At 41.2% G+C, this 16,143-nt stretch overlaps 1 protein-coding gene across 3 annotated transcripts in view; it reads right to left on the reverse strand.

Moving 5' to 3' along the window:
• Nucleotides 1–16,143, reverse strand: part of Fez2 (fasciculation and elongation protein zeta 2) — a 38,532-nt gene that overhangs the window by 3,759 nt on the left and 18,630 nt on the right. Inside the window, exons 6-7 of one of the 3 annotated variants that reach the window (XM_041631348.1) lie at nt 4,592–4,672; nt 2,438–2,513 (exon numbers count right to left, since the gene is read on the reverse strand). The exons of 1 other annotated variant lie outside the window; for it this stretch is intronic. In XM_041631348.1, coding sequence (XP_041487282.1) covers nt 2,438–2,513; nt 4,592–4,672 — 157 coding nt within the window. The remainder of the gene's footprint in view (nt 1–2,437; nt 2,514–4,591; nt 4,673–16,143) is intronic. One more of the 3 variants, XM_041631349.1, reaches the window with a different exon arrangement.

Consider the following 16,143-nt stretch of genomic DNA (forward strand, 5'->3'; position numbering starts at 1 on the left):
TCGGCATCTGCTGGGCCCTGAACACCTTCTCTGCTAGGGAAGAAGATGAGGAAACGTGTGTGTGTGTGTGTGTGTGTGTGTGTGTGTGTGTGTGTGTGTGCGCGCGCGCATGTGTGTGTGTGTGTCCACTCAGCCACTGGGCATCAGGTTTTCGGTCTTCCTTTTTAATCAAAACCACCTAGGTAGAGACAAATTCAAATTCACAATTCTTCCTTCCCAGTTAATTTTTTCCCTGGACATATGAGAAGACTACATGGTAGAACTGTCAGATCAGCCATCTGGGGTTTTTAACCCTGGCTCTGCCACTTACTCTGAGTAAGGACTTCACTAGCCTGTGGACCAGGCTCCACATCTGTAACCTATGAGGATCCAGGTCCTCACTGCAGGCAGGGAACATACACAGTGACTCATGTTAACCAGCAGGAGCACAACTATTGTAGCTCTCATGACTACTATCATCATGCCCATGAAGGCCACAGATCCGTAGATGGCTCTTCTTCTGTGGTACCCTAATGTCTTCACCAGAGAAATGCTGTCACATCGTCATCACAGCTCTCTGAGAGTGGACTTAATCCGTCACCCAAAGATGCCCGGACATTCTACAAATTGTATCCATCCAGCAAAGCACCAGCTAAGAATCATTTAAGATCATTCTAGGGAACCAACATTCTAGGCAACTGCAATGACTTTGGTCTCGTCCCTGAGCTGAGGCCTTCGGGCTCAATAAATCTTGTTTTCTGAGCAGTATTTATGCTCCCTTCTTTAGACAACTGTCAGGTTCAGCATTTCTGCTTTCAATGAGGTTTAAACGTTTTTTAACGTCTCTATAAAATCACATTCTAGAAGCCAGTGTCATTCTGAGTGGAGCTGCCCAGGAATTAAAAGAGTCAGCCTGTAATTAACTGTCTTATGTGGTCTTGGGCACCCAGATTTGCAAGCTCTCGCTGAAAACGAGAGGTCTAGCCACCCAGCTGAGCTCCGGCTTCCTTTAGACTGACTAGCATCACCTGATTTATCTATATCTAAATAGAAGACTTCTTATGTACTGTTCACCATGGGAAAGAGGAAACAGCCGAGGTCAGCAGGCAGTCCAGTGGCTAAAAGGGAGCGGCTTGTCCCTTCAGGCCTCCCATCCATCCATGTGTCACCAGCAGCACCCACCAGCACGTGGCATTTTCATTTCCTTCTCGTAAGCAATTAGCGTAAAATTTACAATTACAAGTAAGCTACTTTAACAAATATAATCCTTGATATTTTGTTTGTCTTGAAACAGGGTCTCACTCTGTAGCCCAGGGTGGCTAAATCCCATGATCTCATGGCAATCCTCCTGCCTCAGCCCCCTTCAGTGCTAGATTACACATGTGAGCCACCTTGGCCAGACAGAGCTCAATCCCTTCACTTTCTTCTTCCTCTTTTTTTGATGAGATTTGAACAGTGAGTGCTTGACTGATTGTGTGGGTGCGTGGGGGGGTCTTGCTTACATGTCTACCTGGGTCTTGTGTATGTGTCTGGCACCTGTGGAGGCCAGAAAGGGGCACCAGTTTCCCTGGAACTGGAGTTACAGGCAGTTGTGAGTTACCTCAGGGTGCTGGGAATTGAACCCAGGTCCTCTGGAAGAGTAGCCAGTGCTCTTAACCACTGAGCCACCTCTCCAGCCCAAGCCAAGCTGACTGTGACTTATCCCAAATCATATATTATTTATTTGCTATCGGGTAAGCTGAGAAAATATTTTTAATCCTAATTTCCTAATGTTACCAAGAAAGAAAAAGTGACTTCCAAGTATATCTGTGAAAATAGAAGTGATCAGGTTTCTTTGGCCCTTTTTGACTACTCCAAAGCATACTTAACACTACGTCTACTTAGTAATCTCACAAACAGTCTTAAAATGTACCACCACACACAGGTGGAATACCTGTGTCTGCTTTGCCCGTTAACATATCGAAAGTACTAGAAGAGAGTGCGGCACACAGCAGAGCCTGGTGATGCCTGCTGAGTGAAGGCATGTTCTAAATCTCACTGTGGACTCTCCCTACAACTAAAACCTCTGGTATTCTGTTCACAAGAGTCTGGGTGTTTACCCTAAAATCTCTAGGTCTCTCCTATTCAGACACTAAGTCACATAAGACCCAAAAAACATTTAATTTGTGGACAGACATGTCCTCATGTAAGATGATGGAGATTCAAGACACATGTTTCTATTTAAAAAAAAAAAAAAAAAAAAAAAAACCTTAGCTCACAGATAATTAAAAAACTAAGGGGAAAAAAATCAAACCATGAAGACTAGAGTCAGCACTGTATTTGATATTCTATTTATTTCACTCTCATAAGAATAAAGGACACCATCTATCATACACCAACCTACACTGACAAAATAAAAATAACCTGGAAATAAAAACAAGAGTCAAACGAGTAAGCATTTAAATTTGTCTTTGCTTACTTTTTGTTAATATCTGAAGATCCTCGACAGATGGTGGGCCATTCTTTTTCTCGTAAGGGATGACTGTCGTCAAATACTGCCGAGTTAAAAGGGGAAAGAAAAGCGAAAAGCACCGTTTAGGCCTGAATGAATTTACCTTCAAAACAATGCAGTTCCTAGAAGGCCTACTCTCTAACATGAAGGAGAGCTGGTCTGGAGATGAGCCCGGCACAGGCAGCATCCCCAAGTCTGACTTTCAGCTGAGGTTCATTTTCCTCCCTAGTTCTCCCTGCTGTGAGGAAGCCTCGCATTACAATAAACTTCCAACTGTTCAGCCACTAACCATTCCTGGGGACCAGGGCTGAGGACAACTGGCTTTATTTGCTCAATTTTTTAAAGTGGAATCTTATTAGCATTCTCCTTGCACAATTTTTAACAGTTTCAAAACAGTAATTAAGCTAACAGCATAGCTTACCAATATTATACAACTGATCATTTCTGGCAGTCAAACCATTCCCTCTCAGAGCACTCTGACTCTGGCTGAAAGCAACAGTCAACACGAATAACATGACAATGTTTCAGAACACAAACCAGCTTCTCTTAGACATGAATAACAAAGACTCACTTCCCCGAACAATTACTGAAATGGATAATTAATATTTAAAGGACTGTATAAGTATGCATAAATGATTTTAGATATTAGAAATGAGAAAAGTGAGACAGAATGGCCTAAAAAGCAAATAAATAATAAAAATTATCTCCAAATTTGTGACAAATTGCCCTGCCAGTTCACTCCTCTAAAGGATCACTATTAACACATTTGTGTCCAAAAAGAAAGAAAGAGAAAATCTCATGAGAGCATGTTCTAGAAGTAACTGTCTGGAATCTTCTAGTCTGCAGTTCAGGACGGTTTGCAAACGCTTGCTTAGAAAGTTAGTGTCCTGGCCAGTCCTTGAGTTTCTCTAAGTTTGCCCTCCATGTTCATTCTCAATTCCAGCTCTGTTCCTAATCCCCATGGACTGTGTGACTCTATAAATAAAATAACTGAGCCCGAGGTCCAGTAAAAATGAGCTGTTCCACTTCTTAAACCCGCAGTGCCCCACAGCCTTTCGGAACCAGACTTCTCCAGGTGAGGCTCGACTGTACAGCCAAGTATGTTTCTTTATAAAAGTGCCCATAAAAGACAGGAATGTGCCCGCTTAAGATTTCAGTCATGGCATGCATCAAGCAATTTGAAGAAGCATCAGGGATCTATGCCGAGGCTGTGGGCCCACCTCCTCAGTCAGGTCAGTTTGGAAGCTGTTTTTCCTTCTTGCAGGGAGGTGAGTGGTAACTAATAGAAACTGGAATTCCACCACCCCATGGAGCCTGTCTATCCGCTGTGAATGTCAGAGTAAGCCTGACCTCTTCCCTCCGGAGTGACACACAAAATCCTTCTGTAGAACCACTAGGCATTGGGTTCTTCTGATAATTTGCCTACATGGTACATTATCCAAGACCTAGCCTACAAGAGTGTCTTCCTTCAAATGGAATACCCAAAGGCTGAAAGATAATTTCGAACACAGTCACCAATATATACATTTTCCTGATTGCGACCCTTCTTTGAGTTATGCAGAACTGTATATATATAAACCAAATCACTTCACATCTGACTGCATGGCTCACGGCATCCAATTCTGATACATGCTACCTTGTTCCTCACTTGGCCAACAGCTGAGCTGGCTCACTATACAATATGCCCAATTTCAGATGAAAGAGGTAAATACCATTCTCTGCATATTTTTTACCTGACTCTATACCAGCCTCTAGCCACATTCTCCTTAATTCTTTCCTGGGTTTTTAGGAGGAGAATATCATGTTTCAGTTCAGTTGTCTTCACTACCGGCCCTTTCTGCACATGCCATCCATTATGTCAGTATATTAATATCTATTTGTTAAAGGCGGGCATGAGAAATGGGGTCCTGAAACCTGCTTAAGAATGCAATTAGTCTGTTGTCCAGTCTAAATGCTTTTTCCCAGGAGGGGGATTCCATTCATTATCGGGACTACAGATATAATGAACCTGCGCTTCTCTCCTTTAAGCGACAGTCTTAATCCATTAGTAAAAGTGCCAAGTTTCAGGGCCCTCATAGAAAAGGAAGGGGCAGAAAGAGGAAAATAAGGATAACAGAGCACCTGTTTCTCTCCACCCGAGTTTCCAAAGGTGTGGCGGAGGCCATTCTGAATGACATTTGAGATCCCTTCCATGCTGAAGCGCTAAAGGCAGCAGTATATGGCCCAGGAAGAAAAGGACAGAGAAAGAAGTTCAGAGATTTTAGTAGAATGTCCCATCATGACCTTCTGTGCCCAGCAGTCAAGCAGTTAGAAAATGCCACAATTACTCATTCTCATAAAGCGGACAAAAATCATGCTGTTCCGAACCCGTCTGTGTGAGTTCAATGCAAAAATAACCATTGGCAGGCCGTCATACCACGGAGAGCCGTCCTGGTGTAGCTAATAGATTTGTTCCGAGTTGTTAGAAACGTCAGCTGCACACACATTTTATTAAAAAGTTTACCACACAATTTTTGAGATACCTTTTGATTCTGTTTACCTACATTTTATCGAAAGACTGACAACTTGATTCTGAGGTGAAGTTCGTGTTAGGGGACGATGACCCTACCGGCTGGCAGAGGAGCGTGCTGCCACTCAGAGAGCCGACTGCTCCCACTTGCTCTCCAGGCACCTGCCATTGCCTTGCTGCTGAAAATGTGAATTGGAAGACGCCATATGCTTCCTGGGGAGCAGAATGGATCCCATTTTACCAGACGAGCCCCCCAAAACTGTTGTAAAGACTACTCTGTTTTGAGAAAACAGTTTCAGCTCATTTCTCCCGGCAACTGCCAAGACTTCCTAGAATTCACTGCATTCAGATGAGATTTCTTTTCCTTTCTCTGACTTATCTTGGTTTGTCACCAGCCTGCACAGCCGCATGCATGGCAGAAAGGGGCCACTGGTACCTGTCTAACAGCTGAGTCAAGGGCAGCAGAGATTCCTTCAGCATGACTAACAAAGGGAAAGGCTCCTGAAAAGGAAGCTGGAGTCTGACTCACCGGATAGTGCCTTTCCCTGGAATTTCAGGGGGAAAGTTGAGCCTGTAAACACTGAAGGAATGAACTTAAAGACATTTTTCCAGGTCCCAAGGAAACCACAGCACTTGTCTCTGCTCTCATAAAATATATACAATAGTTTAAGGATCTCAAATTGTGGCCCAGGTACAATGTAAGAGATCACTGAAATTCTCCTAGAGGTACATGAACTCAAACATCCTAATATGATCAAGACATGACTTGTCTTAATTACTGCTGTACAGTCATCACACACAGTCAGCTTTCATAAAGTTTCTTCCCAGTTTATCACATACTCTGGCCCTATACAGCTCTCCAGTTCACTCAATCTGTCTCAGCTTACAGTGTGATACTCCAAAGGACAGACAGAATGCAGAAGCAGAGCTAAGACCCATGTCCTTCAGTTACGCCGTACATCAACAAGACTGACAAAAACAAACTCCAATGACATTTTTCTAGCCAGAAGCTTTGAAGTTATAGTCTGTGAAAACGTAACCATTTATATAGGAATTAATCATTTAACTTTGGTACTTTGAATGAATTAATCTTTCATTAGTTTTAACTTTTAATACAGTAAATATTGATCAATTCAATATGTATGAAATAAGGCCCTCTGAGGCCCTCAATAAATATTAAGAGTATAAAGAAATCCTGATTAACAAAGAACTGAAAAGTACAGAGAGAGTTGCCCCGCAAGGAAGCAGCTGCGTAGCTCTGGCCCAGCCACACCAGTCAAGGGCACCACTGGAACTCTGAGGGCGCGCATATGTGTCTGTGGGAGTTGTTTAGCACAGCCTTCCTTCGCTACCACCCTCCTACCCCACCTTTCCCAGATCCATCTCCACACACAGTTTTATGTTGGCGAAAATCAGTTATCTGAGCAAAATATTTCCATGGCTCCTCACTCTGCTGAGTCTGCTGAGAATGTAACTTTTTTTTTTTTTTTTTTTGGTTTTTGGTGGATTTTCAAGACAGGGCTTCTCTGTGTAACAGCTTTGGCTGTCCTGGAACTTGAGTTTTAGACCAGTAAACCAGGCTGACCTCAAACTCCCGCAGATCCACTTGCCCCTGCCTCCCGAGTGCTGAGATTAAAGGCATGTGCCACCACTCCTGGCTATACATTACTTTTGATGGAAGAGATTTTTTTTTTTAACAAGAAAATCCTACAAACAACTAGTTTTGCAGATTCTTCACACACTACATTGCACTATGTTCCCTGTTTTTAAAACAGTTTATTCAAAGAGATGACATCAGAGGTTCCAGAGTCAGCAACAAAAACGATGGGAAATGATTTTCAAGTAAACAAGTCAGCTCATTATTTAAGCACTCTACAAAATAAATTCCCTTGGAAAGGCACTCGAAAGAATGTCCGCTTTCAGTCGGCGTTACCTGGCTCCGTTTTCTATGGAAACACTAAAGCTAGATAAGAACACAGAAAACCTCAAGCTGGACAAAGGAGCTAGAACTCACAAACAGGAAAACTAAGGTTCCTTTCTCCATTTGGAGAGTACAGTCCAAATTCATTAGCTTTATTCTCCCAATCAAAACCTACCTAGGATCACTGAAGGAAAAGAAAAAAAAAAGGTTGATACACATTCTTAAGATGCACATGCAATTTCAGATTTCCTTTTTAAATACACAAATAAGAACACCACCGGATTATTTCAATTACAAGAAAGTGAGGAATGGTGTTCACACCATCAGAACTGTAGCCTGGCTTAAAAGAAGTAAAAGTGCAACCATGGGGAAGGAAAGCAAGCTAGAAAACACAAAGCCACCTGCTGATACGAGCAAAAGAAGCTGAAGTTCAAGTTTCTCAATAAAACCTCTGCTGTGCCTGGGTCGGCAGACAGACAAGAGCACCCAGTCCCCGAGCACTCCCCAGCCAATGCCAAGCCAGAGCAGCAACGTGGCAGACGGCAAGACTACCGCACCTGGCATCGCTGCAAAAAAGAAAGACAATCATCTAAATAAACTGTCAACGAGATTCGAGAGATGAAGGGGTGTGTGTGTGTCTGTATCTGTGTGTGTATGTCTGTATCTGTGTGTGTGTGTGTGTGTGTGAGAGAGAGAGAGAGAGAGAGAGAGAGAGAGAGAGAGAGAGAGAGAGAAAGAGAGAGAGAGAGAGAGAGAGAGAGAATACAACCAATTAACAGAGGTGGCTGAGAGCTGAGCATTCTAGCTCCTATGAACACTGGCCAAATGCGTGCAAATTTTTACATGAATCTAGGAGTCACATGCCAGTCAGAAGTATCTGGAATCAGAAAAAAATGTAATGCCAGCTAGGGCAGAAAAAGGTCAAACTCAAAATCAGAACTCCCAGCTCTGCCACCATGTGGTGAGAGCGCTGTTACTATCCTACAGAGGCCTGCGTCTTCACCATGAGGACGGTCAAGAGACACGATTTGATAACTTCTGAATTAAAAATTCTATGAATACATGAATTACCTCAACCAAAAGATACATTATTTTTAAGAAGGTGAATCAAATGAAAGCTACACGTACACAGGGGCATGCACACCCAAACCGGCAGTCAGACAACCAAAGTGCCATGCGACGCAGTAAGCACTCCAGAGTGGCAGCAGACACATGGTCTACTTCCAAGTCTTTGTTTCCTTAGGAGGAAATGGCTGTGTTCTCAAGAGAGAGACTAGGTGAGCCTGGGTCATGGGGGGTGCTGCCACACTTCAGGTCTGACACCCTAACACTAGCAGCCATCAAGAACAACCCGGAGACCAGAAGCAATAGTAGGAGGTTATGGTGCTAAAACGGACCAGGGGTAAAAATTCTTTCTACATCTGAATATTATAAGTAAAAGAAAGAGCATGAGGAGTGGGCAGAGTGAGTTTCTCTGCTCACTATTTCTCAAAGTGAAGAACCACAGACATGTCAAGGCACTGCCACTAAGTCTCGAGCCAATGAATACTGAATGACAGGAACAATGCTAGAGACTTGTTACACTTTAATTAAAATGATTCATTAAGATGAATTAAAATATTAAGAGTGGAAGGAGCCAATCTTCCATCCCCCCTTCCATTAAATCTACCATTCCCACTTAGGAAGCAGAAGATCCAAAGGGCCCAGCACAGAAGCAAAACATTGGGCAGGTTCTGGTTCTAAGGTATCTCCCACTGCATCTTTAGGAAGGAGTTAATAATTCCACAAAATGCCATGCTTGGAATGGAATGTTTTGCATGAACCCATATATAGGCAGGAAGTTGATTAAGCATTACAGTATTTGCCTTATTGTTGCCCTTGCTACAGACAAAAATACCAAAGCCATGGAGCAAGGTCAGGGGAAGGAAGAAGTTATCTGACGTAGAACACAGAGCCTTCACTAACTCAGAATATCCAGTTGCCTCGTACATTTCCTTTTCTGAAGAGGGTACGAATTAAAGAGTCTCAAAATCATTCTCTTGAAACTTTCTTCAGACAAAACCAGGAGCAGCACAGTATATAACATTTAGAACTTTAAAAAAATATATAAAACCTAAAAGACAAAGAAAGAAGGCAAGAGCTCTGAGCCCACATACAACCTGCCTGGGTAGCTCAAAGGAAGGAAATGCAAGCCATTCCTGACTCTTACCTCTAGAGAGCTCTGCATACCCTCTAGAAACTGTCCTCCCCCTTTAGATCATGCTGTACTTCCTCTCTCCATTCATGCTGCTTCTGTGAGCTAAGGCCTCTGTAGAGCTAACATTTGCTTATTCAAGATATGGCAATAAGAATATTGTTAATATCATTCTAGGATGGATGTGCAGATTAAAATGAAATAATCCATGGAAAGAATTGAGCGATGTGCTTGGAAAAGGCATACCATTAATCAAAAAAGTCTGGACTCTATTCACTTAAAGGGGGACTAGAATAAGAGTCATCACTCCCAACAGAAATCATGACACCCTTCTACATCTGTTGAGATCAGCAAAACCGCATCAAGTTGTCCGACTATAAACAAGATGGCGACTGGGAATACTGGACTCCTACTGCAGGTTGTAGCAGAAAGGACAGGAGACCACGGGAAGAAAAGACCTACAGCAAGATCTAGAAATCAGCTAGAACCCTGAAGGTCTTTCTGAACAATAAAGAGAATTTGGAAACTTTCTGCACACTCAAAAGCAACAAGAACCAGACATGGTATTGGAGTGTATTCGTTATTTTCTATAATCCTTAGTATCAACTCTTCCTATGCAGAGCATATCTCATCAGTTCAACTAACTTCACAAACAAAAGAGGACGACAACAATAACAACGACAAAACAACATCCAACAAGGGGAAAAGCAGAGCTAGGAAGAGGCCAGGAGACTCAGTTATTTCTGCCTGCATAACTGCTCTATGACTTGTCAGAACCAATCAGAACAGGTCAGAAAAACAAAAAAGCTGTGTCAGAAAAACAGTTCAGAAAAAAAATAAGGAAAGTTTTTATTTATTTATAATTTCCTTACTCTCATCTGCGTTTCCTCCCTTAATATTCTTATATTCGGGGAGTTGGAAAGAAACAGAATTACTATTCCCCACAAGTCATCAACTTCAAGTTCTAATTTACTCAGTAGTAGTCTCAGTTTTAGCAAAATAAAGTTCTTGAAATTAAGGAGAAAACATTAGAAAGGTCTAAAATACAAATGAAATTATATTCAGTTAACAGATACTATTTAAAAAGTAAAAGCTTGGATGGGCGGGGTGGCACACACCTTAAATCCCAGCATTTGGGAGGCAAAGGCAGGAGAATCTCAGTGATTTAAGACCAGCCTATTCTGTATAGCCAGCTACAGGGCAGCCAGGAGTAGACAGACTCAATCTCAACACACACCCCAAAAAAATGTAAAAGTATTTTTTGATACTTTGAGAAAGTCAAATAATTTCAATGTGAATTATAAAATTTATAAGAGAATTCTACCAAAATTTACTTTCAAAAACCCTTATATCCAAGTTTGAAAACATGAATTATTCCAAAGCAGGTAACTACTTACTATTGTTTGGAATATTAAACTCCTATTTGTAAGTTCACTCTCAGAAAGCTGTGATATGGAGGTTTTCAAAATTAAAATTAAATGGAATAATGGAAAATGTTATAACACTTTGTATTTGAAGAACCTTTCGAACATTTATGTAATCTGAGTTATATGGAAACTAAATTATTATCAAACACTTCAAAGCCTCTAAAAAGATTAAAATAATTAACCTTGGCACTTTCCTAAATTCTCTTCTGGTTTATGGATCAGTATAGAGTAAGAATGTAGTGTCTTTAACAAACCGCCTTCTAAACTCCTTTCTGTCTACCTGTCAATCAGTGCAGCTCTGAGACAAACTTACAACTGGTCAAAGTATAGAAGGGAAGTGTGAGCAGAGTGCTCAGCCCAACCCGAGCCTCTGGGGCCACTGTGGAACTGTAAGAACAGAGGTTAGGGAACAGTGTCTTCTGGACACCGCAGAACCAGTGCGCTCATGAACTCTCGCAGCTGAGGATGCCTGCAGAGGCCCTGCACTAGATGAAGCGGGTCAGCATTCTACCGTGGAGCAGGTGGAGCTCACAAGCCCCATAACCAACTGAGAAGCCACTGACAGCTGATAGCTTCAAACCAGTTTTCTTTAAGGGTATAGATGGCTCCTGGTAGGTGGACCAATAGTGGATGGCCTCACACCCGTCATCACAAATTGGATTATAGGGGCTGGAGAGATGGCTCAGTGGTTAAGAGCATTGCCTGCTCTTCCAAAGGTCCTGAGTTCAATTCCCAGCAACCACATGGTGGCTCACAACCATCTGTAATGAGGTCTGGTGCCCTCTTCTGGCCTTCAGGCATACACGCAGAAAGAATATTATATACATAATAAATAAATAAAAAACAAATTGGATTATAAAAAGGGGGGAAGATACCAAATTAACAGGGGTCAGGAGGTGGATTATAGATCTAAGGTAACAAGTAGAATGTTGGATGAATATGGTCACAACATTGTATTCATATACAAAATTCTCAAAGAATTAGTAAAAATACTTTTACTAAAATGGAAATATTACTTCACTAGACAATACTATCTTTCAGAAAATAAATGTTACCATATAAAAGAGTTCATAGTTTTGCTTTATCAAAAATAATAAATATTATATATCCAAGTTTTCCCTATGCCACAATAACCTTCCTTGTTGCTAATACTAATATTTAGGAAATAAACTTTGCAATAAAGTGAAGTACAGAGCCAGGAGTACAGCTCAGCTGTACAGCCTTTGCGGGCATGTGTGAGGCCCTAAGCTCAATCCGAAGGGAGGGAGGAAGAGAGGGAGGGAGGGAGGGAGGGAGGGAGAAAATGAGAGATAATAGGGAGGGAAAGAGAAAAGTGAAAAAAACAAAAGAATACTGTCAATTATGAGCAACGAATGACTGATGAAAATGTATTAATATCAGTCTGCTTTTGAGGATGCAAAGTAAATTTGTCCTTTCATGGAGAACTGTTTAAAAGGAAAGGATCAGTCAGCACCTTCTCCACTCATTTTCTGCTAAATCGTCTTCTAACACGATGTGGAAAAACACTGTGCCCTGGTGGCACCCAACATTTTTAGCCCTTTCAGGTATTCCCAAACTAGAAACAACTAATCTACCTGCCAGTCCCTTTGTTTAGCTACTGGCTCAGACACGCATAGAACCAAGGTCTATTGTTGGGTCAGGAGCCTGTGAGGCCTGAAGACAGGTTGGTCAGTGCATGGCCACCTTGTAGGCTAAACTCAGGCTACTGAAGAGGGACCAAACAACAAACTCTTAGGATAGAATATGGCGATATTTTATACAAATTATATACTGTGATATTTCTTTCTATTCAAATCCAAATTGAGTTTATATTTTCCCTTTAACTAAAAAAAGAGTATCTTGCCTGCATGTATATATGTGTACTACAAGCATGCACTGCTCTTGGAGGCCAAAGAGATCATTGGATCTCATAAAACTAGAGTTAGAGATGGTTGTGAACCAAGTGATAAGGGTGTGGGAAACTCATCCCAGGTCCTCTAAAAGAGCAAGTGCTCTTAACTCCTGAGCCCTCTCTCTCTCTCCAGTCCCTTCCCTAACATTAAGTACAGTCTATTTAAATTGGGAGTTGACACACTGTTCTGAGAAAGGTCAAACAGTAAGTATTTTAGGCTTTGCTGGCCACACAGCCTCCGCTGAAATGCTTTAACTCTGTCTCCATAGTATGAAAGCAGCCACAGGTGCTATGTAGATGAATGGACACGGCTGTGTCCCAGTAAAACTCTATTTATAAAATAAACAGAGGAGGGATTTGGCCCTTGGGCAGGAGCAGTTTGCTTTGTTACTTTAGCAAATGTTCAAAATTAAAATCCAAATTAAAGAAAGGGAGAAAAGGGTCCCTGGTACTTTTATTTTTCCAAACAAAAGCCAGAGTTTCAAGTAGATATGTCAGAACATCCCGTTTAGGCTGGAACTAGGATTAATTAAATAACACTTCTAGGTGATCTAATAGTGGCTGTCTAAATGAAAACAAATTTCTCTTAGATGTCCACTTTGATCAATATTAAATGGAAAGTTATCACTCAGGGTACTTTTACAAGGCAAGAAGAGACTAACTAAATTGGCCATTAGTCATAATAAGAGGTGCATCAAATACAAAGCAGGGCATTGTGGAAGAAAACATATCCAAGGAAGAGTTTCCTCCAGCTAGCCTGAGTTCTCCCCCCAGCTCTAAGCAACCATCTCCTCACACCTCAAAAGCAAATACTTGGGATAATATTCTTTTTAAAACAGAGTTTCCTTTTTTCTCTAGAACTTATAACTTGCCACTTGCTGATATCTCAAACTTCTTTGGGGTAGTGTGTTCCAAGTTATACTAGTTAATACATTTTTGACTGTGCTGAGAAAAAGACTCTAAACTCTCTAGAAAGTTCGATGTGATTTAGCCAAATAGAAAAGATATCTAAAAAGATTCCTATCTTTGCAATCAAAGACTTAGACTAAGGAACCTCCCATGTGTCCTGTAAATGAAACAGTCAGGATTCTCACAGGGTATGTCCTTTTCCATCCAGACTTACAGAGGCAGGCTACTAAGCAGATAAACAACAGTTCTTTCAAACTTGAGATAATTCAGGATATACAGGGATGAGTGAATTTAAACACAGGCTGGTATATTTCAACTTGTTTTTGTACCCAAGGGGACTGCCTCTAAAAGTTAATGGTCTGTGAAAATGTCTGATATAAACCTGAGTCTCCCCCCAGAAAATAAGAAATCCTGAGGGAATACTACTAATTCAAATCCAAAATCCGAATCTCCTGGAAGTCAGTCTACACACCGGAGATGAGGTGAGGTACTCAGAAGCTGCAAATGAGCCCTTGAGGAGCCTACACTGTGACACGGGGATTGGAGCCAAAGATTACAACACAACACGGTACTGCAGTAGCCAAGGAATCTGCACCTAGTGACCAGATACAAAAACCATCTCAATTAGGACATCATAGGAAACACAGGAAGGGATACGAATAGATCAAATCACTACTTACCTACCAGATCAGGTCATTTTCAAAGGCTAATCATATCCATTGCTCCTGCAGGGTACTGGCAAACAGTCTCTCTTATACTATTGACAGTGTGAGAACCTGGCCACTTAAAACTTCATATTGTTGGACCTAGAAATTCTATTAGTCTCAATGAGTCCATGTTAGTAATCCAGTTGCACTAACTATGGTTTGATAATATAAATGTCAGATTCTTATAACATTATCTCCGAGCAGAATGTCCAACAAGCAGGTGATTATATACAATAACTAACATTTACTAAGGGTACATGCTAATCTAAGACATAACATTTCATTTAATCCCTCTGAAACTCAGAAGTCTCTATCTCCAGAGTGGCAGGACCAAGACTCAAGACAGTCCAGGACTCTTGATTTATATGCTACTTAGCCTCTAGGGGTTTGCCACCCGATACAAAGTATCAAGATACAAATGCAGATCTAAGCTTAACCTCTTATTTATTTATTTATCAGAAATGTACCAGATACCTAATCCTGGACACCAAAATGCCACAAAAGCAAAGGTAGATTTCCTATCCTCAAGAAGCCATCACAGAGATGGGCACAAAAACACAAGATTGGTATTTCTGTACTGCTAGAAATAATTAAAAGAAATCATACTAGCCCCAAGAAAGGAGGAGTCTAGTCAATTCTGTGTTGAAGGAAGAGTCACTGAGGAAGGTTATAAGAAAGGAAGACAATGCATGACCATAATTTTGAAGGATGGTTTTTAAAAAAAAAAAAAAAAAAAAGCAAGGGAAGGGGAGAGAAGGGGTAGAAAGAATGTCCACTGCAGAAAAATGGATGAACTATAAAGAAGCATCAAAGTCACCTAGGTCACCACATTAAGAAGCAGAAGTGCCACCACTCACCCCCAGGTGCCCCAAACAAGACAAGGAAGCGTCAAGCACCTGCTGTCTCAGATCACATTCCCCCAAAAGACTGACTCGTCCCAACTTCCTCACCAGCTGAGAGTGGGAAAGGAGCTGAGAAGGCCCTGCTAAAGGTTGAGAAGTGCCTGACACAAGGAAGATACTCCACAAACTTGATAAGTGGATGCACACTATTGTACCTTACCCCATCTATAATATTACCACCTTAAATATTAAAACTCGAACGAAGGTAACATTTCACCTTTATCATATATGCACTGTTTCCTATATGATTTAATGAAATATCACACAGTGATAAAATTTTCTAATGCTCTAGATAGCAGCCCTAACATCCCCCCACCCAATTTTTTTTTAGCAAAAGTTGGAAACAAAATTCACCTAAGGACAACAGTGGAGAGTTTCACCTTGCTCTGTTCTCCCAGATATTTCATCAGAGTTCATCATCTGAACCTAAGACAACAAAGCTGGCAATTAAGGATTTATTACACCTACTATAAGTGGGTGTATGTCTCCCAAAGCATTATTGAAAACAAAAGGAAGCCATTCCATATCTAAGGAAAAGTTCAAATTCCATCATTTCTACAGAACTGATGGGAGGGAAAATAGTGACGTCACCAGGAAAAACAGGTAACACGTGGCATGTATACGCAGATCACCATTTTTTTAATTAGTATTGCTGATAACAGTCAGCTCACTGAGTTACATGCCACAACTGCATATTATAGAAAGAATCTAAGGCTGGGTGGTGGTCGTGCATGCCTTTAGTCCCAGCACTAAGGAGGCAGAGGCCAGGGGATCTCTGTGAGTTCAAGGCTAGCATGGTCTACAGAGCAAATTCCAGGATGGCCAAGGCCACACAGAGAAACCCTATCTCGAAAAATAAATAAATAAATAAATAAATGGAGAAAGAAGAGGAGGAGGAGGAGGAGGAGGAGGAGGAAGAAGAAGAACAAGAACAAGAAGAAGAACAAGAAGAAGAAGAACAAGAAGAAGAAGAACAAGAAGAACAAGAAGAACAAGAAGAAGAAGAAGAAGAAGAAGAAGAAGAAGAACAAGAACAAGAAGAAGAACAAGAACAAGAAGAACAAGAAGAAGAACAAGAACAAGAAGAACAAGAACAAGAAGAACAAGAAGAAGAAGAAGAACAAGAAGAAGAAAAAGAAGAAGAAGAAGAAAAGCAGTTGTTCTTTTGAGCCACTGTAACTATCTTCAAAAT

This window comes from Microtus oregoni, unplaced genomic scaffold (genome assembly GCF_018167655.1).
Source record: "Microtus oregoni isolate MIOR12 unplaced genomic scaffold, Mior012 000036F_ref0000092, whole genome shotgun sequence".
Classification (NCBI taxonomy): Eukaryota; Metazoa; Chordata; class Mammalia; order Rodentia; family Cricetidae; genus Microtus; species Microtus oregoni.